General features: G+C 43.3%; 1 protein-coding gene across 3 annotated transcripts in view; it reads left to right on the forward strand.

Moving 5' to 3' along the window:
- mvb12ba (multivesicular body subunit 12Ba) overlaps positions 1–13,435 on the forward strand; it is a 302,283-nt gene extending 288,848 nt beyond the window's left edge. For all 3 annotated transcript variants that reach the window (XM_063073420.1, XM_063073422.1, XM_063073419.1), the window contains one exon: positions 11,047–13,435. In XM_063073420.1, coding sequence (XP_062929490.1) covers positions 11,047–11,133 — 87 coding nt within the window. In that variant the 3' untranslated portion in view covers positions 11,134–13,435. The remainder of the gene's footprint in view (positions 1–11,046) is intronic.
- The last annotated feature ends 8,471 nt before the right edge of the window (positions 13,436–21,906 follow it).

The raw sequence follows: 21,906 nt of genomic DNA on the forward strand, positions 1-21,906 counted from the left end.
TAAAAATAGTAAAAATTAGTAAATGTTAAAAATTTAAATTATACATCATAAATAGAAAATAGAAAATGGAAAGTAAGGTAGTGCAAAAAAAAAACCGAGAGGCAGGTCTGGATATTTGGAGGGTACAGCCCAGATCCGGGTCAGGATCCGTTCAGCAGTCTTATCACAGTTGGAAAGAAGCTGTTCCCAAATCTGGCCGTACGAGTCTTCAAGCTCCTGAGCCTTCTCCCGGAGGGAAGAGGGACGAAAAGTGTGTTGGCTGGGTGGGTCGTGGCCTTGATTATCCTGGCAGCACTGCTCCGACAGCGTGCGGTGTAAAGTGAGTCCACGGACGGAAGATTGGTTTGTGTGATGTGCTAGGCTGTGTTCACGATCTTCTGCAGCTTCTTCCGGTCTTGGACAGGACAACTTCCATACCAGGTTGTGATGCACCCTAGAAGAATGCTTTCTACGATGCATCTATAAAAATTAGTGAGGGTTTTAGGGGACAGGCCAAATTTCTTTAGCTTTCTCAGGAAGTAAAGGTGCTGGTGGGCCTTCTTGGCAGTGAACTCTGCTTGGTTGGACGGTAGTACAGAGAAGAGTGCATGAGCTGGGGATGGCACTTTCTGTGGCAGCACTCCCTGTAAACGTGCTCAGTGATGGGGAAGACTTTACCCATAATGGATGGGACTGTGTGCCAGCTTTTCTGTTCTGGGGCATTGGTGTTTTCAGACCAGGTCACAATGCAACCAGTCAGGATACTCTCCACTAAGCATCCATAGAAGATGGTCAAAGTTTTAGATGTCATGCCAAATCTGCACAAGCTTCTAAGAAAATAGAGGTGCTGCTGTGCCTTTTTTATAATGGCATTTACATGCCGGACCCAAGGCAGATACTCTGAAATGAGAGCACCAAGGAATTTAAAGTTGCCAACCCTCGCCCCTTCTGATCCTCTGATAAAGACTTGCTCATGGACTTCCAGCTTCTTCCTCCTATAGTCAATAATCTCTTTTGTTTTGCCGATGTTGAGTGAGAGATTGTTGATGTAACACCATTCGATCTGATTTTCAGTCTCCCTCCAATATGCCTATTTGTCGCCACCTTTAATTCAGCCAACCTCAGTGATGGCGTCAGCAAATTTGAATGTGGCATTGTAGCTAGCATAGCCTCACTGTCACGGTTTAAAGCGAGTTCAGCAGGGGGCTAAGCACACAGCCTGTGTTGATGGAGTTCAAGGCAGAAACATTGTTGCTGATACGAGCTGACTGGGCAAGTGAGGAAATCAAGGATCCAGTTGCTCAAGGAGGTATTGAGGGCAAGGGCTTACAGCTTAGTGATTAGTTTCGAGGGAGGGAACATTGGTGTTGAATACTGAGCTGTAGTCAATGAGGAGCACTATGATAAATGTATCTTCATTGTACAGATGTTTCAGAGCCGTGTAAAGAGCCAATGAATTAGCATCTAGGTTTCATTGATCTAGAGCAGGGGTTTCCAACCTGAGGGCCACGAACCCCTTGCTTAATGGTATTGGTCCATGGCATAAATAGGCTGGGAAATCCCTGCTCTGGAGGCATTGTGCTAAATGAGAATTGTAGGATTGGAATGTATAGGAATTGGTTTATTGTCACAATGCACTGAGATACAATGAAAACATTCTTGCATACTGTTCATACAGATCAGTTCGTTGCACGCTGCACTGAGGTGATGCAAGGTAAAGCAATAACAAAATGCAGAATAAAGTGTCGCAACTACAGAGGAAGTGCAGCGCAGGTGGACAGTAAAGTGCAAGATCATTAAGTTGTCCTCTCCCAGGCATGGGAAAGGATACTCTTACCTTCAAATAGCAGAACGAAAGCTCAGTATGTGACAAGGGGTTGTCTAGTGGAGAAACAGTGAGTAGATCGGGGGCCATACTCTTTGGAGTTTAGAAGAATGGGGGCACCGCTACACAGGATTGAAAAAAGTTGCAGAGGGTTGTAAACTTAGTCAGCTCCATCATGGGTACTAGCCTCTCCACCATTGACGTCATCTTCATAAGGTGATGCCTCAGGAAGGCAGCATCTATCACTCAGGGCACTCATCACCCAGGACATGCCCTCTTCTCATTGCTGCCATCAGAGAAGAGGTACAGGAGCCCAAAGACATTCAACATCTTAGGAAGATCTTATTTCCCTCCCTCCACCCTCCCCCTCCACCGCCATCAGATTTTGAATGGACCATGAACACTACATTACTACTCTCAACACACACAAAATGCTGGAGGAACTCAGCAGGCCAAACAGCATCTACAGAGAAAGGAGTAAACAGTTGATATTTCAGGCCTTATTGACTGACCTCTCCGCGAAACTCCAGTTGAGAAACACTGATAAAACATATAATTACTTTGATAATCAATTTACTTTGAACCTTGAGTTCCTCCAGCATTTTGTTTGTGCTCCTTGAGGTTTCCAGCATCTCTTGTGTTTATGAGTTTGTGAAGGAGCCTTTTAGAGTAGATACATATGGACTGAAAAATGGCAGATGGAATTTAATGCAGATAAGGGTAGGTCTTGCACACTGAACAGCAGGCCACTGAGGAGTGTTGTAAACAAAGGGATATGGGAATACAGGTCCATAATTGGTTGAAAGTGGCGTCACAGGTAGACAGGGTCGTAAAGAAAGCTTTTGGCACATTGTCCTTCATAAATCAATGTATTGAGTACATGTGATGGGATGTTTTGTCGTAGTTTTATATGACGTTGGTGAGGCCTGATTTGGAGTATTGTGTGCAGCTACCTATAGGAAAGATGAAAATAGATTGAAAGAGTACAGAGAAAGTTTACAAGGATGTTGCCAGGTCTGAAGGACCTGAGTTAAAAGGAAAGATTGAATAGGTTAAGACTTTATCCCTTGGAACGTAGAAGATTCAGAGGAGATTTGATAGAGGTATTAAATTCTGGTAACTATTATCAAATTTGTTAAGGGTATAGGCAGGGTAAATGCAAGCAGGCTACAACCAGAGGTCATGGGTTAAGGGTGAAAGGTGAAAAGTTTAAATGGAACATGAGGGGAACTTCTTCACTCAGAGGGTCGTGAGAGTGTGGAATGAGCTGCCAGCACAATTGGTGCTTGTGAGCTTGATTTCAGCATTTAAGCAAAGTTTGGATAGGTTCATGGATGGTAGGTATATGGAAGGCTATGGTCCCGGTGCAGCTTGATGAGAGTATGCAATATAAATGCTTTTAGCATGAACTAGATGGGCCGAATGACCTGTTTCTGTGCCATACTTCTCTATGATAATGAGGATATTTTCTGTCGTAAGGGAAGCTGGGGCTGTGGTCATCAGCTTGGGGTTAAAGGAATGGTCATTTAAGACTGAATCTTTTTGTAATGGAGTGTTCCCATCAGTGTCACTACCAAGGCAACTGCAGAATGTGTATCTGAACAGCCAGACGCCCCTCCATGTTGATGATATTTGCTGCAGGCTTTGGCAATATTTGTCTGTCACTGTCAGCAAATAATTCCCTTAAATAGCCAGAGGCTCAGCAAGCAGGGTGGTGGTAGAGACAGATACATTAGAGCAGGAGTTCCCAACCCGGGGTCCATGGACCCCTTGGTTAATGGTAGGAGTCCATGAATAATAGAAGATTGGGAACCCCTGCATTAGAGGCACTTAAGAGATTCTCTGATGGGTACAAGGATGAAAGATAATTGGAGGGCAATATGAGAGGGAATGGTTACACTGATCTTGGAGTAGGTTAGAAGTTCAGCACAACTTTGTGGGCTGAAGGGCCTGTACTATGCTGTAGCATTCTCTGTTCTATGTTCTAACTAGATCAGTGTCCTGATTGAGCTGATGTGCAGCACCAGTCAAGCCTGCAGACGTGGATGGAGTGTAGCAGCGCCAACTCCAGATCTGCCACTGGCACCATGCAGTCCAAAAGAAACCAAGTGAAACCCAATCTTGCATTAAGAAACTCAGAAATAAAACCATAAGACGCAGGAGCATTACTCGGCCATTTGAGTCTTCCCTTTCCCCGATATATTTCCCTTTCAATCCCATTCTCTTGCCTTCTCTCTGTAACCTTCGATTCCCTGACTAATCAGAACCAGTCAATCTCTGCTTTAAATATATCCAATGTCTTGGCCTCCATAGCCGTCTGCAATGAATTCTACAGATTCACCATCCCCTGGCTAAAGAAATTCTCCCTCATCTCTGCTTTAAAGGGATGCCTGAAGCTGTGCCCTCTGGTTCTGGACTCCCCACTGTAGGAAACAACATTTCCACGTCCACGCCGTCTAGACCTTTCAATATTCAGTAGACATCAATGATGTACTCCCTCATTCTTCTAAACTCCAACAAGTACAGGCCCAGAGCCATCAAATGCTGCTCATATGTTAACCCTTTCAGAGAGAAACAGGTAAAATAAACTAAAAGGAACTATAGGCCTCAGTTTGCCAAGGAAAGAATATAATTTCACATTTTCACATTTCAATGTACATGTCGATGTACATGTGATAAGTAAATGAATCTAACTAATTAAAGCAACACATGCAAAATGCTGGAGGAACTCAGCAGGCCAAGCAGAATCTATGGGAAAGAGTACAGTGGACGTATCGGGCCGAGACCCTTCAGCAGGTCAGTGTACTCTTTTTCATAGATGCTGCCTGGCCTGCTGAGTTCCTCCAGCATTTTGTGTGTGTCGCTTGGATTTCCAGCATCTGCAGATTTTCTCTTGTTTGTGATTGAATAATTGAAGCTGAGATGGCAGAAAATAGTAACTCCTTGAACAGCTGGCTGGGTTTTTGTCAGTTCAGCTTTGTAAATAACTTATTTTTTTAAATGTCAAACCCCCTGCAACTTTTGTAAGATTCTGTATGTTAGCAAAAGGTAAATTATTTCATATTGAGTGCAAAATGTTTGATTTTGTTTTAGGAACATACTGATAATTGGGATTTCGGCAAAATATTTGGGATTGAAACATTCAGATTTGTAGGCTTTGTATACTGAAATATAATTTTAAAAAGTAGAACATATCTCATTTCTGTGGTAAGTTTTTAAAGCATTAATACATTTCAGTCATTGTGACACAAAAATAATTTTCTCTGAGCATCTAAGTAGTAGATTACAGAGCAGAGAGCAGTTTCTAAAATATGATTGTACAGAATTCCCAAGTTATGACATTTGTAAAGTGTAAGAATGTACTCTAATAAACTGGTTTCCATTCAATGCATTTAAATGTAAGGATATTTATGGCTTTATTTGAAAGATGCTGATGATTTGATTTGATGATGTGCTGGAAATGTCAGCATCGCTGCCAAGACTGAGGGCATCTGCTCTTCTTGCTTCTACCACCAGATGGCAACCTCTACTCACTTTCTAAAAGCTTCCTTGTACCCTGCACTGTTTGGTTTTGTTAGTGATGCTGCAGAGTAAAGTGATAAGATGGGTACTTTTAAATGCGGGAAATTGATTAGAACAATTGAAGTTTTTTATATGCTCTTTTTCCATGCATCCTCTTCATTTTTCTGCTTCCCAAAAGATTTCAATCTTACCAATATCCTTTTCCATGTTGCTGTGTTGGTCGGAGGTGTAATAGAAACACGAGCAGAACAGTGAGAATTGGTAGGGAAGTGTTCCTATGAGGTGTGGATGATCAGAACAAGTGCTGGTCTTTGACATCTCCAATTGGGTTGCATTTATAACCAGGAGGAGGATCTAGCAGTCACCTTGGCTTTAAGTTCAAAGTTCAAAGTAAACATTATCAAAGTACATGTATGTAATTTTACCCATCCCCTTTAGAACCACATCTTTTGTTTGTCATGTTCATGCTGAAGAATATTTGAATGCAGGACAAGCGTATGGTGTAACTGAAAGCCATTTGGTTCACCGTGTCTGTGGTTTTCAGAGAGAGCTACCCACTCCCCAACACTAACTCCCTATAACCCTGCAGGACACAGCTTTTGTTCATTTATTTATCACACGTACATTAAGAGCTACACTGAAATGCATCATTTGCGTTAACAACCACCACAGCCTAAGGATGTGCTGGGGGCAGCTCACAAGTGTCACCACACATTCTAGTGCCAACATAGCGTGCCAACAATGTTCAGCAGAACAACAACAAAACAATCCCCTTTCCCATCCACCCACTCAGACAGGGCACCTCCAGGCCTCTACCTCCAGTCCTTGATCCGTAATGCTCAAAATCGCAAGCATTGACCCTCCAATCTCCAAACGCGCCAATCCAGAGGCTTGACTTTTGACCTTTCATATCTGTACTTGCCACCTTCGGTCAAATTTCACATTAAATCATATTTTAAATGTGACGAGCGTCTCTGCTTTTATCACCCTACCAGGCAGCAAGTTCCAGACCCTTTCCACCTTCCAGATGAAAATATTTTCCATCATTTCCCTTCTCGTCCTTCAAGCACTTGCTTTACATATATACCCCTCCCCACCCTCACCCCTGATTTTTGATCCTTCTTTTGCCTGAATCTAATTTCCTGGGGTGCAATGATAGGAAATGGGTCGATTTCTCTTCTACTGTGTGCAATGATTACACAGAGCAATCCTCAGTCCACAATATACAGTACTGTGCAAAAGTCTCAGGCACATTTATAACTAGGGTTGCAAAGACTTTTGCACAGTACTGTAGTAATTTTATGTATTGCCCTGTACTGCTGTAATTTAAAAAAAAACAAATTTCATGACATATGGGTATCTGTTGTGGATTGAGAGTGGGAAGGGGAACAGGGAGAGGGGAATCATGGTTGGGAAAGGGGGGAGGGAGCGGGAAGCACCAAAGAGACATTCTGTAACAACCAATTGTTTGGAATCAAATGACCTTGCCTGGTGTCTCAGGGCTGGGTGTGTCTGCACCTGCACCACCCCCCCACCCGCCCCTGTCACTCCTTATCTGCCACCTGTCCCACACTCCTCCCACAGTGCTCCACCCTCACCATTCCCAATACCTTCACTCCCATCAGATTTACAAACTCGCTCTCTACTCCACGTCGACAAATGCGGTGCTATGCAAAAGTCTTGGGCACCCAACTTGCACTTGCCTAGCTACATGTATGGCCCACTTTCATTTCTCAAATCATACGTTTCTTATACTGTAGATTAGATCATAAGGTGTAGGAGCAAAATTAGGCCATTCAGCCCATTCAGTATTCTCCACCATTCCATCATGGCTAATTTACTATCCCTCTCAAACATGCCTTCTCTAGATAACCTTTCACGCTCTTACTAATCAAGAACCTCTCAACCTATGCTTACGGTAAGTTTTCTCTTGTGGGCTCTCCCAGCCCCCACCCCGGCCATCCGGGAATAATACCTCCTGAGATTCAAAGTTCAAACTAAGTTTATTATCAGAGTATGTCCACCATATACAACCTGGAGATGTATCTTCTTGCAAGCACTCACAAACCAAGAAACACAATAGAACCCACAAAAACCACCACGCAACAAAGACCAACAAACATCCAACGTGCGAAAAAAGAACAAACCGTGCGAATAATAAAAAAGTAACCAAATAATGTATAGAAGGTGAGATGCAGAGGCTGTGAAAGTGAGTCCATGGGCTGTGGAAGCAGTTCAGTGCTGAGGCAAGCGAAGCCAGTCCAGGAGCCCGGTGGCCGCAGGGCAACAACTGCTCCCGAGCACGTTGGCATGGGAAGTCCTCTCAATTGTAGCCACCGGGGGATGATTTTTGCCTCTGCTGGTCTGTCCTAAATCAGGTTCACACTCACTTCCTGGAGGTGGAATGGGAATGCTTGAAGTTCTCTGTACAACAGTTTGTTTGCTTCGTTTGTGCCCTTTCCCTTTGTCGTTGTTCATCTCCAGTGGTGCACTAACAAAGCCTCATCAGTGAGCTAACATTTGGCGTATTTGATCTTCAGACACGTGGCCACATGTAACTTGACCAGAAAAAGTAGGAGTATTTCTTTGCAATGAATTAGCTCATTTAACACCCTGTGCTGATGAATGGACCTCTGATACTCTGTGTTTACCACACTCACAGAACACACTAATTTGAGCTGTTCAGCAATCTCAAGTCAAGTAAACTGGCCAAGACTCTTCATCAGGTTCTGATGAACAGTCTTGGCCCAAAATGTCCACTATTTATTCCCCTCCATAGATCAGATTAGATTAGATTCAACTTTATTGTCATTGTGCCGAGTACAGATACAAAGCCAATGAAATGCAATTAGCATCTAACCAGAAGTGCAAAAGAATAGTGTTATTTACACAGATGCTGCCTGACCTGCTGATTTCCTTCAGCATTTTGTGTGTGTTGCTCAAGATTTCCAGCATCTGCAGAATCTCGTGTTCAAGTAAAAATCTATTTGAAAGTGACCAAAAAAATCATTGATTTTAGAAAATTATGTCGTGGAATAAGATTAATCTCTTTTTTGCTTGTTACAACACTGACATTGGAAGCATAGATATTTATATGTTCTGTACCACAGAGTTCTACAGCATGGAAATGGTCCTCTCAGCCCACCTAGTCCATGCCAGCCTGGTCTTTTGCCTCGTCTCATCTACTGACACCCGGACCATAGCCCTCCGTACCCCTCTCATCCCTCTCATCCCTCTCATCCATCTACTTATCCAGACTTCTCTTAAACGTTGAATCACCTGCATCCACTACTTCAGGTGGCAGCTGGGTCTGCACTCTCAGCACCCTCTGAGTGAAGAAGGCACATTGACCCATTGTATAGAAAACGAATGAAGAATAATCAGACCCTTCAACTTGTCAGAGTACTGTGCACCGTCCTCCCCTGTTGCTGGTAGTGCTCAGTCGTGTGTGTGTGTGTGTGTGTGTGTGTCTGTGTGTGTGTGTGTGTGTGGTGCAATAGAGATCACTCTGCAGGCAAAGACTTGGCCTTTTAAAGTTGCTGTTGGTCTCACTAACAAATCACTAGCTATACTTGCTGTCCGCTACACTGCTGGCTTTTACAGCAGCAATGAAGGTCCTTTAACTCTGTCCTTGGCCATCTTCTCTTTTGTGCCCCAGGTCTTGTTCAGGGTTCTCAGTTGCACACGGATAGAGAAAGATTCTTCATTGCTGTTTCTGTAACAAATTTTTTGTTTGACCAGACAGGGTTGTTGGCTCTGAGCTGAACCCCCGAACCTGGAGGACCAGTGGACCTCTCTTAGTCTGGCATCTACCCTTTGACCTGTTTGGCATGGGTGACCCTACCAAGAGCCCAAAAAACAAGCCCTATCTCCAGCCAACATAGCTCTCTGGGTCATTGAGACACGCGAGCCTCCAAACCCTACGACAAGGTTGTGGTCCTCTTGGAGGAAGTGACTGTAGCAGCCCCCCCCCCCGCAAACTGAATGCACCAAGGCGATCTCTTGTTCCCTAGCCCACCTACTGCAGACCACAATGGTCTTGCCTGCTAAAACTGGGCACTATGTTTCTGTTTTAAGGACTGCACCTCCCTAGAAGGGAAGAGAAGACAGAAGATTAGCTTTGTTTGTCACATGTACATCGAGACATGCAATGAAATGCATCACTTGTGTCAAATCAAATCAGCAAGAATCATGTGCCCACAATTCACTAACCCTAGCCCTTATTTGTTTGAAATGTGGGAGGAAACTGGAGCAGCTGAAGGAACCCCCTCCCCCCACAGTCATGGGGAGAATGTACAAACTCTTTGTGCAGATAGCGGTGGAATGAAACCCTTGATCTTGCGGCTGGCTGCTGTAAAGTGTTGTGTTAACTGCTAAGCTCCGGTGTCACTCTGCAATCAGCACGCCATGGAAAGGTAGAGCTTAACTGTGGATCTCTATCTTGAATCCGTACCTCTAGCTCCAGGGCATGGGTTCGCACTGGATACTGCCCACGATACAAGATAAGCACTGGTGACATATGGTGACATTCTGCAGACAGCTCACTAAACTGCTGGATAGTCCTCATTGCTTGTTTGTCTGTGGTTTTTTTATTGACTCTATTGTAATCCTCTTCTTCTGTGAATCTTACAAGAAAATGAATCTCTGGGTTGTATATGGTGGCGTGTACACAGTTTGATAATGGAGTTACTTTGAACTTTGAGGTTTATGTATTCAATTTAAAGTTAAAATTAACCAAAAACTTAAAAGTTCAGTTTAAGCATTCCCGGTACCCTCGTTCTGACTTATAATTCATCAGCGAGGAGGCTACATAGCATCCACACCAAGACCACCAGATTCAAAAACAGTTACTTTCCCCAAGCAGTAAGGTTGATCCACCCACTAATCCACCCCAGCCACCATTACTTTATCAGTTCTTGTTAGTCACTATATGTAGAGACACTCCTATAGAACATAGAATAGTACAGCACAGTACAGGCCCTTCGGCCCACAATGTTGTGCCGACCCTCAAACCCTGCCTCCCATATAAGCCCCCACCTTAAATTCCTCCATATACCTGGCTAGTAGTCTCTTAAACTTCACTAGTGTATCTGCCTCCACCACTGACTCAGGCAGTGCATTCCCCGCACCAACCACTCTCTGAGTAAAAAACCTTCCTCTAATATCCCCCTTGAACTTCCCACCCCTTACCTTAAAGCCATGTCCTCTTGTATTGAGCAGTGGTGCCCGGGGGAAGAGGTGCTGGCTATCCACTCTATCTTATTCCTCTTAATATCTTGTACACCTCTATCATGTCTCCTCTCATCCTCCTTCTCTCCAAAGAGTAAAGCCCTAGCTCCCTTAATCTCTGATCATAATGTGTACTTTCTATGCCGAGGATCACTTATGGACATACAATTAATCTATGTAAATAAGCTATCTTATGCATCTATATATATTGTCTTTTTTTTATTACTGTGTCTTATTTTATTGTGTTTTTTTTTGTGCTGCTTCGGATCCAAAGTAACAATTATTTCATTCTCCTTTACATGTGTACAGGAAATGACATTAAGTAATCTTGAATCTATTAATGCAACAAGAAATCTAAATAATTTAAGGTGTTAAGACAAATCTGTTGACTTATTGTTTTATAATCCGCATTACAGTTTTCTTGGGGTGTGCCAGTAGGTGTACGCATTTGAGAAAAGCAAGAGGATTCATACTCTGTTTTCCTTTTCCAGTACGATTACAGCTTTAGAACAGAACAGAGTGCGGCTGCTCGTCTCCCACCAAGTCCCGCAAAATGCCTGCAGTCACAGATGTCCTGAAGACTGATCTTGTTGGGGCTGGTGTAAAATTTTGGGACAGATAACTACTGGAACAAGCCACCATCAGAAGCAGCGTTGTTGGAGATTTTGTGTTATGTACCTTCTACTGAAATAGCAGCCTTGTACTGGCAAAACGGACAGTATTTCCAATAACCAACAATCTACCTACAACTTCACCTTTTCTACATGGACTTTTGTAAATAGTGGTTAACGCAATCCTTAATTTCTGATCTTCAGCCCTCGGACATGATTAACCTGTTACTAAGCAAAGGCTGGGCGTTTTTGCTTTCGTGAGCCATAGTTTACTTCTTTTCATTGTTTCTTTCACCTGAATATTTTGCACACTTTAGAAATCCTACTAGAACAGTCCCTTTCACAATCTGTGCAGAATTTTGATTAATATATAATCAGACATTTCTTGTAAAACAGTATACAAAATTAGAAGTACTTTTTAAACTGAAAAAAAAACTTGGAAATACCATGACATAGCTGCTTTATTTACTAATAATTCAAACTTCTATCCCAAAATACTGAATGATATTTAAGCCTGAATTTAGCAAAGTCAATGTATTGTTTTTTCCGTGCAGGTCAGTGAACGGGGAATTGGAGACGCTCACAGGTATTGGTTGTCTTACGATGTGCCGAAATACATGAGCGTTCTCACATTGTTTTATTTCCATTGGTCCTCTAATCCAAGACTGCTCTCCACTCTTTATGGTTTGTGGTTTAATCCGTGCTTGCTCTCTTTATTTCTTCCCCTGAATTCTTCAAGGCTGTCAGATTTTCTGTCAGAGTTAATGTGATACCAGAAATCCAAGTTGGACAAAATTCCAGCAGATTTTCGGTGCTGTTACTAAAGTATTTTTCTCTTTTTATTCCCCCAGTTTTCCGTTGAGATTCTCATTATCTCCAGCAAAACCTTCCAGCCTGTAAATTCTTTCACCGTACTTTTTTTAAAAAATGTTGTTTTGAGAAAACAGTATTAGTTATGTGGTAATTGGTGAATGAGAATTAAAACAGGATCTTCCTCATTGTTACTTTATCAACCTGGGGCATTTGTCCTATCTGAATGCATTATTTGATTATAGTCTTTCTACACTTGCATAAAGTATGATTCTGTGATTGTAATCTGAGTGAAAAGTATAGGTTTGTCAAATGCACTGAATTTGCTTTGCACTGCATTTTGGTTTAATATTTTGGGCTCTCTTTATAACATGCATTTTGTTTTTCAAAATTCCTTCTTTTTGTCTTGTTTGGAACTCTTAACACCGTGGAAATGTTGTGTTATAAGGCCTTGCTGTTGTCTTTTTCTTCAATGGCAACGCTTTGCTTACCAGCCTTTATCTCAACGCTGCTGCCTCTTTGCAGTCTGTAGCAGGAAAAGTCGACGTTCAGTCCGAAGCATGCAGCAGACACCAGAACTTAGGGTTGCAGTGGACAGCAGCTGATGAACAAAGTAGACACATGCTGGCTGGTTTATACTTAGCCTGTAGCTGTTATATATAGCGATTTTTTTTTTCCCCATCCTTCCCACCAGCACCACCCTGCTCCCCCGCCCCTCGACGACTTCATGCCCAGTGCAAACCAAATACTGCCATTGTCAGATCGGTTTTGTGGGTCGAGCTGAATAGTTGTCAGTGCTTTAGAACTGCATGTCTGTAACTGTGTGTGGGGAAACTTATTTAGGATAGTGCCTCATAACCCGTGGTGTAAAACAAGTATTCTGACTCGGCACAGTATGCTTAAGCTAAGTGTTTCAAAGCCTTGGAACAGTTGATTTTTCAGTCCTGCATGAGCTGTGTCCTTAATTCTTTAGTATAAGGAAGCGGAGCTACATTTCCTGTGTCTATTTTGTCGAGATTACACAAAGCACCCGAAAAGACATTTTATTTTCATATTGACTGCATCTTACAATATGGAGGAGCTTAATGATGCAATGGTAGTTTGTTACTGAAGGAGGAAACTTTGTGTAAAACAGCTGAGTACTTTAAATATGATCAGCCATCTTCATTTCACTCACTTGTGTTTATTTTAATTAAAACATAACAACATGAGACATTTAAAGTGTAGAAATTCCACCCAAATACTACAACTTCTTTAAAAATATTTGGAAAAACTTTTAACTTTCTTAACAGCTGATTTTTAATTATGTTGGAGATTTAAACCACTGTTTTGAAAAACTTAGAAATAAAACTTTTGCTGTATTTATTGTAAACTTGTCTCTGTACTTGCAGACAAAGTTTTACAATTTGGTTTATAGCGTCTGTATTAATGTAACTTGTTAAATAAAATATCCATTTTAACTGGCTTCTTATTTTATGAATGTTCTGTTGAGGTGCTATTTTGGGAAAAATATGTATTCACCAGCCAGCTCAACACATTCCGAAGCGCCCTGTGAACAGCAGTTGGTTTACACATTGTTTTGAGTGGTGCATTCCTATGAAATAATTGACCTGTTAGCAAGTTTGTATTGGATGAGTAAAGAAGGTTGGCCAAGACAGAGAAGTGGATTCAGGGAACCACCTGTCGAAGTAGAAAGGTGTTGTGTTTATTACCTCATTTGAAGTCTGGCTTGCCAGTCCGATGCAGCACTCCTCAGTATCGGAGTGAAGAGCCACGTTATTGTGCTCTCATCTCCCGCTGTACCCCTTGAAAGCTTCATCTTTGAGGAAAAATGCAGTGTGGCGATATTGGGCTTAAAGCACCGTGGAATCATAGAACACCACAGCCCAGAAAAAAGGTCATTTGGCCCATCTGGTCTCTGTCAGACCCTTAATCTTAGTCCTGAAGAAGGGTCTCGGCCTGTTTATTCACTTCTGTAGATGCTGCCTGACCCAAGTTCCTCCAGCATTTTCTGTGTGTTGCTTTGGATTTCCAGCATCTACAGACATTCTCATGTTGATGAATTCTTAATCTGCCTCGTCTCATTGGCCTGCACCCAGACTCTGGCCCTCCATATCCCTCCTGTTCATACACCAATCCAAATTTCCCTTAAATGTCAAAATCAAACCTGCATCGACCACTTCTGCTGACAGCTTGTTCCACACTCTCACCATCCTCTGAGTGAAGAAGTTCCCTCGCGTGTTCCCCTTAGACAGTTCACCTATCACCCTTAACCAATGGTCCCTATTTCAAGTCTCACCCAACCTTAGTGGAAAAAGCCTGCTTGCATTCACCCTGTCTATACCCCTCAGAGATTTGTTTACCTCCATCAAATCTCCCCTCCTTAAACTACGCTCCAGGGAGTAAAAGTCCGAATCTATTCAAACTTTCCCTGTAACTTGGGTCCTCCAGTTCTGACAACATCTTGAAAAAATGTGATACTTTATGTAGAATTTTTTAAAAATTTGTTATACTCCAATAAACAGTTGCTTGGGCACCCTAACAAATGACTGGTTTTGGGGGAGGGGGGAGCAGCTATCCTCGGAAGAGCTCGGTAAAATGTGCTTTTTCTTGTGCAGTATACCACCGTGTTATGGCACCTCAGGCAAAATCACTTCCAAAAGATTTGAAACATGGATTAGAAGTTTGCTGTTGTGGAATTTATGTGAGAAGAAACAAGTAATTAAACATAAAGTTTGTTTATTTGTTGAGGTATAGCATGGCATAGACCCTTCTGGCCTTTCAGGCCATGCTGTCCAGCAGCCCACTGATTTAACCCTAGCCTAATTATGAGACAATTTACAATGACCAATTAACCTACCAACCAGTGCATCTTTGGACTGGGGAAGGAAACCGGCGTACCCGGAGAAAACCCACACAGTCATGAGGAGAACGCACAAACACCTTACAGACAGTGCCGGGAATTGAACCGGATTCGCATCGTGCTAACCACCACACCATCGTGCATCACAGAAGAATAGAAAAGTGAAGTGTATCAGGCATGTTTGAGCTTTGAATACACTTTATGGTCATTTACATGGTCCTGCTGTTGAGGTTAGTAAGTAAATGTAGGACCCAATCAAAGTCTTGTACGCCAAGTTTAATATGTGTGTTAGGCCATCACATTTCATACTTCAGAATGGACGTAGTTCTTCTCATTCGCATAACCACTGTACTGCGTTGTGCTAACTACTACCCTACCGTACTGCCCAATAGAAATAACAACAGCATAGTGTGTAACACTTTTACACTTTTACAGTGGCAGCGACCAGTAATATGGGTTTGATTCTAGTTGCTGTCTGTAAGGAGTTTATACACTCTTCCCGTGACCCTGTGAGTTTCCTCCCTCCCACCCACACACACACACACACACATGGACAATCCTCCATTCTGATAGATATTGCTTTCCCGAGGCAGTGCCTCCTCTGGATATTTGTCTGGTACAGAGGGATATGCCAGTGAGTCCGCCACTCTGTAAAGTCCTACCTTCCAGTGCATTCGAACTGACCATGATGTCACCAGTCAGGGTTCTTCTTCCTGCATGGTTAAAAATGATATTGCTTCTTAGATAGTTGTTTTATCTCAAGAGACAAGGTTAACCAGCTAGTTGCACAGTTGAGTGAGCGCTAAGCAAATCCAGTATGTCTGTTCTTAACTCAAACCATTACAATCTATGGAGTGGTCCATTGTGGATAGCTTTTAGTTAATCTTAACAAGTGGGAACTTACCTTGACAAAAACAAGAGGAAATCTGCAGATGCTGGAAATCCAAGTAACAGACACAAAATGCTGGTGAACTCAGCAGGCTAGGCAGCGTCTCGTACAGTCGACGTTTCGGGCCGAGAACCTTCAGCAGGACTGGAGAAAAAGAAAGATGAGGAGTTGGGGAGTTGGGGGAGGGGTGAAGTAAAGAGTTGGGAGTTTGATCAGTGAAAGAGATACAGGACTGGAATTTAATAGGAGAGGTCAGAAGGCCATGGAAGAAAGAAAAAGGGAGAGGAGCACCAGAGGAAGGCGATCGGCAGGCAAGGAGATAAGGTGAGAGAGGGAAAGGGGGATGGGGAATAGAGAAGAGGGCATTACTGGAAGTTCAAGAAATCGATGTTCATGCCATCAGGTCGGAGGCCACCCAGACGGAATATAAGGTGTTGCTCCTCCAACCTGAGTGTGGTCTCATTGCAACAGTAGAGGAGCCATGGACTGACATGTCGGAATGGAATTGGGAAGTGGAATTAAAATGGGTGGCCACTGGGAGATCCCACTTTTTCAGACGGATGGAGCTTATCTTGAGTTTACTCAACACAAATATAAATTTTAGTTAACAAAGTCAAAGAACAGTATAGCACAGAAACAAACAGAACGTAGAATAGTACAGCACATTACAGGCCCTTTGGCCCACAATGTTGTGCCGACCCTCAAACCCTGCCTCTCATATAACCCACCAACTTAAATTCCTCCATGTACCTGTCTAGTAGTCTCTTAAGTTTCACTAGTGTATCTGCCTCCACCACTGACTCAGGCAGTGTATTGCACGCACCAACCACTCTCTGAGTAAAAAACCTTCCTCTAATATCCCCCTTGAACTTCCCACCCCTTACCTTAAAGCCATGTCCTCTTGTCTTGAGCAGTGGTGCCCTGGGGAAGAGGCACTGGCTATCCACTCTATCTATTCCTCTTAATATCTTGTACACCTCTATCATGTCTCCTGTCATCCTCCTCCTCTCCAAAGAGTAAAGCCCTAGCTCCCTTAATCTCTGGTCATAATGCATACTCTCTAAACCAGGCAGCATCCTGGTAAATCTCCTCTGCACCCTTTCCAATGCTTCCACATCCTTCCTATAGTGAGGTGACCAGAACTGGACACAGTACTCCAAGTGTGGCCTAACCAGAGTTTTATAAAGCTGCATCATTACATCGCGACTCTTATCAGGCCATTTTAGTTATCAAATTTATTGTCAAACCACGTATGTCACCATACACTACCTTGAAATTAATTTTCTTGCAGGCATTAACAGGAAGATAAATACAGTAGAAGTTAAGAAAAGTTATACGTAACTTTGACAAACAACCAAAGTGCAAAAGAAGACAAATTGTGAAGGAATTAGTAAGTAAATAAATGCTGAGAACACGAGTCATAGAGACCTTGAAAATGAGTCTGTGGGTTGTGGAGTCAGTTCAGAGTTGAGGTGAGTGAAGTTATCCGCACTGGTGCAGGAATGTGATGGTTGTACCTGATGTTCAGGAACAGTTACTACTCAACACCCATCAGGCCCCTGAACCTCCTGTCCGATGGCAGTAGATATAAGAAAGCATGGTCTGGATGGAGGGGGTCACATCAGGATATGCATTGTTACTGATCAAAAATTGGCCCAGATTGCAAAGCAGTCTGTTTGGTTTTGCAATAGACAAAAGATGTACAGAATTCTCAAACCAAGTTCTGATAACCAGGACTGTTCCTATGTTTCCCATTGCTGCTTATACAATTCCCCTCTCTTTCCCTCCTCTTACCTCCACCGAGTATGGCATCAAGGTGCCCTAGCTAAAATGGAGTCAGTGGGAATTCGGGGAAAACCTCTCTGCTGGTTAGAATCATACCTAACACAAAGGAAGATGGTTGTAGTGGTTGGAGGTCAAAGGTTAGGAATCCTGTGGCATGTAACTCACCTCCTGACTCCCCAAAGCCTGTCCACCATTTACAAGGCTCAGGTCAGGAGTGTAATGGAATACTCACCATTCGCCTGGATGAGTTCAGCTCCATCAACACTCAGGAAAAAACATAGAAACATAGAAAATAGGTGCAGGAGTAGGCCATTCGGCCCTTTGAGCCTGCACCGCCATTTATTATGATCATGGCTGATCATCCAACTCAGAACCCCGCCCCAGCCTTCCCTCCATACCCCCTGATCCCCGTAGCCACAAGGGCCATATCTAACTCCCTCTTAAATATAGCCAATGAACTGGCCTCAACTGTTTCCTGTGGCAGAGAATTCCACAGATTCACCACTCTCTGACACCATCCAGTACGAGGCAGCCAACTTGATTGGTACCACTTCCACAAGCATCCTGTCCCTCCACCAACATTTACAACAGTGTGTACTATCTACAAGATGCACTGCAATAACACACCGAAGTTCCTAAGACAGCACCTTCCAGTCCCACAAACACTACCATCCAGAAGGATGAGAACACTACCACCTGGAAATTCCCCTCCATATCACTCACCATCCTGACTTGGAAACACGTCGCCATTCCCTCATTGTCGCTGGGTTAAGATCATGGAACTTCCTCCCTACCAGCACCATGGGTGTGCCTACACCTCAGGGACTGCAGCGGTTCAAGAAGGCAGCTCAACACCACCTTCTCAAGGGCAGCTAGGGATGGGCAATAAATGCCGGCTTAGCTGGCGATGCCTACATCCTGTAAATGAATATTTTTTTAAAAAATCAGTTACAGATAAAGATTAACTTTATTTGTTCCACGTACATTGAAACTTACTGAAATGTGTCATTTGCACCAAATCAGTGAGGATGTTCTGGTGGCAGCCCGCAAGTGGTGCCAACATAGCGTGCCCACAACTTACTAACATTAACAGTATGTATTTTGGAATGTGGGAGAAAACCAGAACACCCAAAGGTATAAGACTGTGAGCTAAACAGTAGGGTTTTTTTTAGATTATGAAGATGCGCAGTCCTCTTTTATTGTCATTTAGTAATGCATGCATTAAGAAATGATACAATATTTCTTCCGGTGCGATATCACAAAACACAGGACAGACCAAGACTGAAAAAAACCAACAAAACCACATAATTATAACATATAGTTACAACAGTGCAACAATACCATAACTTGATGAAGAAGTCCAGGAGCACAGTAAAAAGTTCAAAGTCTCTCAAATGTCCCACATCTCACGCAGATGGGAGAAGGAAGAAAAACTCTCCCTGCCATACCCGACCACAGCCCGACTCTGAAAACTTCGAGCTCTGATCAGCTCTCCGACACCGAGCACTGAGCGCCATCTCTGTCCAAACAATTCGACCTCCATCTCGGTTGCCAACAGCAGGCAAAGCCGGGGATTTTAAGGCCTTCCCTCCAAAAGATTCCTGACCGTGCAGAAACGACAGCAGCGAACGAGCATTTCAGAAATTTTTCCCGATGTTCCTCTGTGCTTTCACGTTCATCTCCATCAAATCAGAATTGTCCACAGTCCCTATTTAACAGATACAATATCATTTTTCACCGGAGGGCTGTGCACGTGCGGTGCGCTGCTTCTCTCTCCTCCTGCCGATGGTGATGGGAAGATAGCTTCTGCCAGCTAGTTTTATCTCCTATTAACACTAAACAAAGAAGAACATTTTATACCCACAAGAAACCACATGGATTACAGAAAGTCTCCTGTTCAGTTGTTTCTGCTACTGTAGGATTGTTGGAAGCAGTCAACATAGGCCTGATAGTAGAACCTTGCAAGTACTTGGATAATTTTGAGTATATGTTTGCTTAAAAATAATTAAAGAGAAAAGTTTAAAGGTAAGTTGTACTTGTCGCATGTACATCGGCACATACAGTGAAATGCATCACTTGAGTCAACGACCAACACAGTCCGAGGATGTGCTCGGATCAACCCACAAGCGTCACCGTGCTTCTGACGCCAACATAGCATGCCCACAACTTACTAACCCTAATCTGTACGTCTTTGGGCTGTGGGAGGAAATCGGAGCACCTGGAGGAAACCCACGTGGTCACAGGGAGAATGTACAGATAGCAGTGGGAATTGAGTCCCAATCTCTGGCGCTGTAGTGTTGCGCTACTGTGTATATCACTTTTCACATGCCTTTAGAGCAGCCTATAAGATTTCTTACTTCAGAATTGTTTCACCCACTGCTGTGTATGAGAAGGTGCCATTGTGGTGCAGGAAAGGAAGCCATTTTCTACACAAGTACTCCCTCAAGCATCAGTTCAGTGACAGGTTGGTATTGAGTGGTAGTGCGATCACTGGAGTTCTCCTAAGGGGTTGTCTGTTGGTGGGTCCTCAGGTGATTGTAGAGGCTGATCCGGGAGCCACAGATTCTGCTGCAGTGTGGGCACAAGTAAGTGGTATCAGTGGTTAATGGTTTGGTCTTTTGGTTGTTCATTCTCTCCCTTCGCAGCTGCTTTCTGTTCTCCACGGCACAGGGAAGGTTGTTCTCATGTATCACAGCTCCTTCTTAAGCAGGTGGGTCTACTGAGTGCAATGTCTTCCCAGTTTTACACCAGGGTCTACTCCACTGCTGATCTTCAGGACAGTCCCACGTGATCCCCTGCACCTTGCGGAAGGCACTGACTTTGTGCAGCAATGCTGAACAACCTCTGGCAGTGATGTCCTTCCTTAGCGAGAGACAACCTGGATATCTCTGTAGGTAAACCCACACCAACTGTGGGTTTGTCTCCACAGATTGGCAACTGAAACAGCTTTTTAACTGATACAGTGTCAGTCATTGATATAAGTTCTTTGTTTTCCATTTAATTAATAAATTGGAGATGTATATTGGGGTTAGTTTGTCATTTACCTGGTCATGTCCTCCAGTGTTATAATCAGCTGCGAATTCTACTTTGGCCATGTAGCTGTTTTATTTTATACTGCCCAAAAAGGCAGGAACTCCTGGTAGCCACCATGTTTAGTTGACTTCTCATTCCCATTTCAACATGTCTGTCCGTGACTGCCTCTACTGTCATAATGAAGCCAAGTTCAGGTTGGAGGAGCCCCCAACTTGATGGCATGAATATCAATTTCTCGAACTTCTGGTAATTTCTCCCCTTCTTCCTTTTCTCTTTTTCCATTCCCCTCTCACCCCTTCTCTTCTCCTCACCTAACTATCATCTCTCACAGGTTCACCTCTTCCTTTGCTTTCTTCCATGTGCACTGAACTCTTATATCAGATTCCTTCTTCATCCTTTACCTCTTTCAACTACTGCCTTCCAGCTTCTCACTTCAGCCCCCTCACCTGATCTCACCTGCCGGATTGTACCCCTTCTCCTCCCACCTTGTTATTCTGGCTTCACCCCTTGAACAATCATTGGCAGTGTTGTCCTTCCTCAGAGAGAGGCAACCTAGGTATCTCTGGCTATCTCATTTCTAGTCCTGATGAAGGGTCTTGGTCTGAAATGTTGATTGTTTATTCCTCTCCATCGATGCTGCCTGATCTGCTGAGTTCCTCCAGCATTTTGTGTGGTGCTTATATTTTATTCTGCATTGTGTTATTATCCTGTTCTACCTCAATGCACTGTGTACTGATTTGATTTGTATGAATATCTTGTGATGATGATAAACCAATTTCAATTATTTTTCAGTGATGATTCATTATTCATGGTTCCTGATGACATAGACTGCATTAAGATCATCCGATCTCTGCCAACAGTCCCATCAATCAAACTCTCTCCCATCATCTTCCTCATCTTCTACACTGAGAGGTATACTACTCATTTTCTGTCCTTTCATTAACTGACCAGCACGTTTTTAAGATTGAGTCATGGTAATACAGCATTACAAAGGCCCTTCAGCCCGACTCATCCATGCTAGCCAAGCTGTCTACCTGAACTGGTCCCATTTGCCTGTGTTTGGCTTGTATCTCTCTAAACCTGTCCAATCCACAACCCTGTCCAAATGTCTTTCAAAGGTGCTGTACACACTCTACCACATCCTCTAGGAGCTCGTTCTGTATACCTACCGGAGAGAAAAGGTTGTCCCTCAGGTTCCCTTTAACTTTTTCATCTCTCACTGTAAACCTGTGCTGTTTAGTTTTGGATTCTGCTACTCTGGGGAAAAAGATAGTGTGCATTCCTTCCTGTCTGTATGTTGCATGATCCGATAGACCTCTGTCAGCTCACCCCTCAGCCTCCTGCACGAGGGGAAAATGCC

Source organism: Mobula hypostoma, chromosome 21 (genome assembly GCF_963921235.1).
Source record: "Mobula hypostoma chromosome 21, sMobHyp1.1, whole genome shotgun sequence".
In the NCBI taxonomy this organism is placed as follows: domain Eukaryota; kingdom Metazoa; phylum Chordata; class Chondrichthyes; order Myliobatiformes; family Myliobatidae; genus Mobula; species Mobula hypostoma.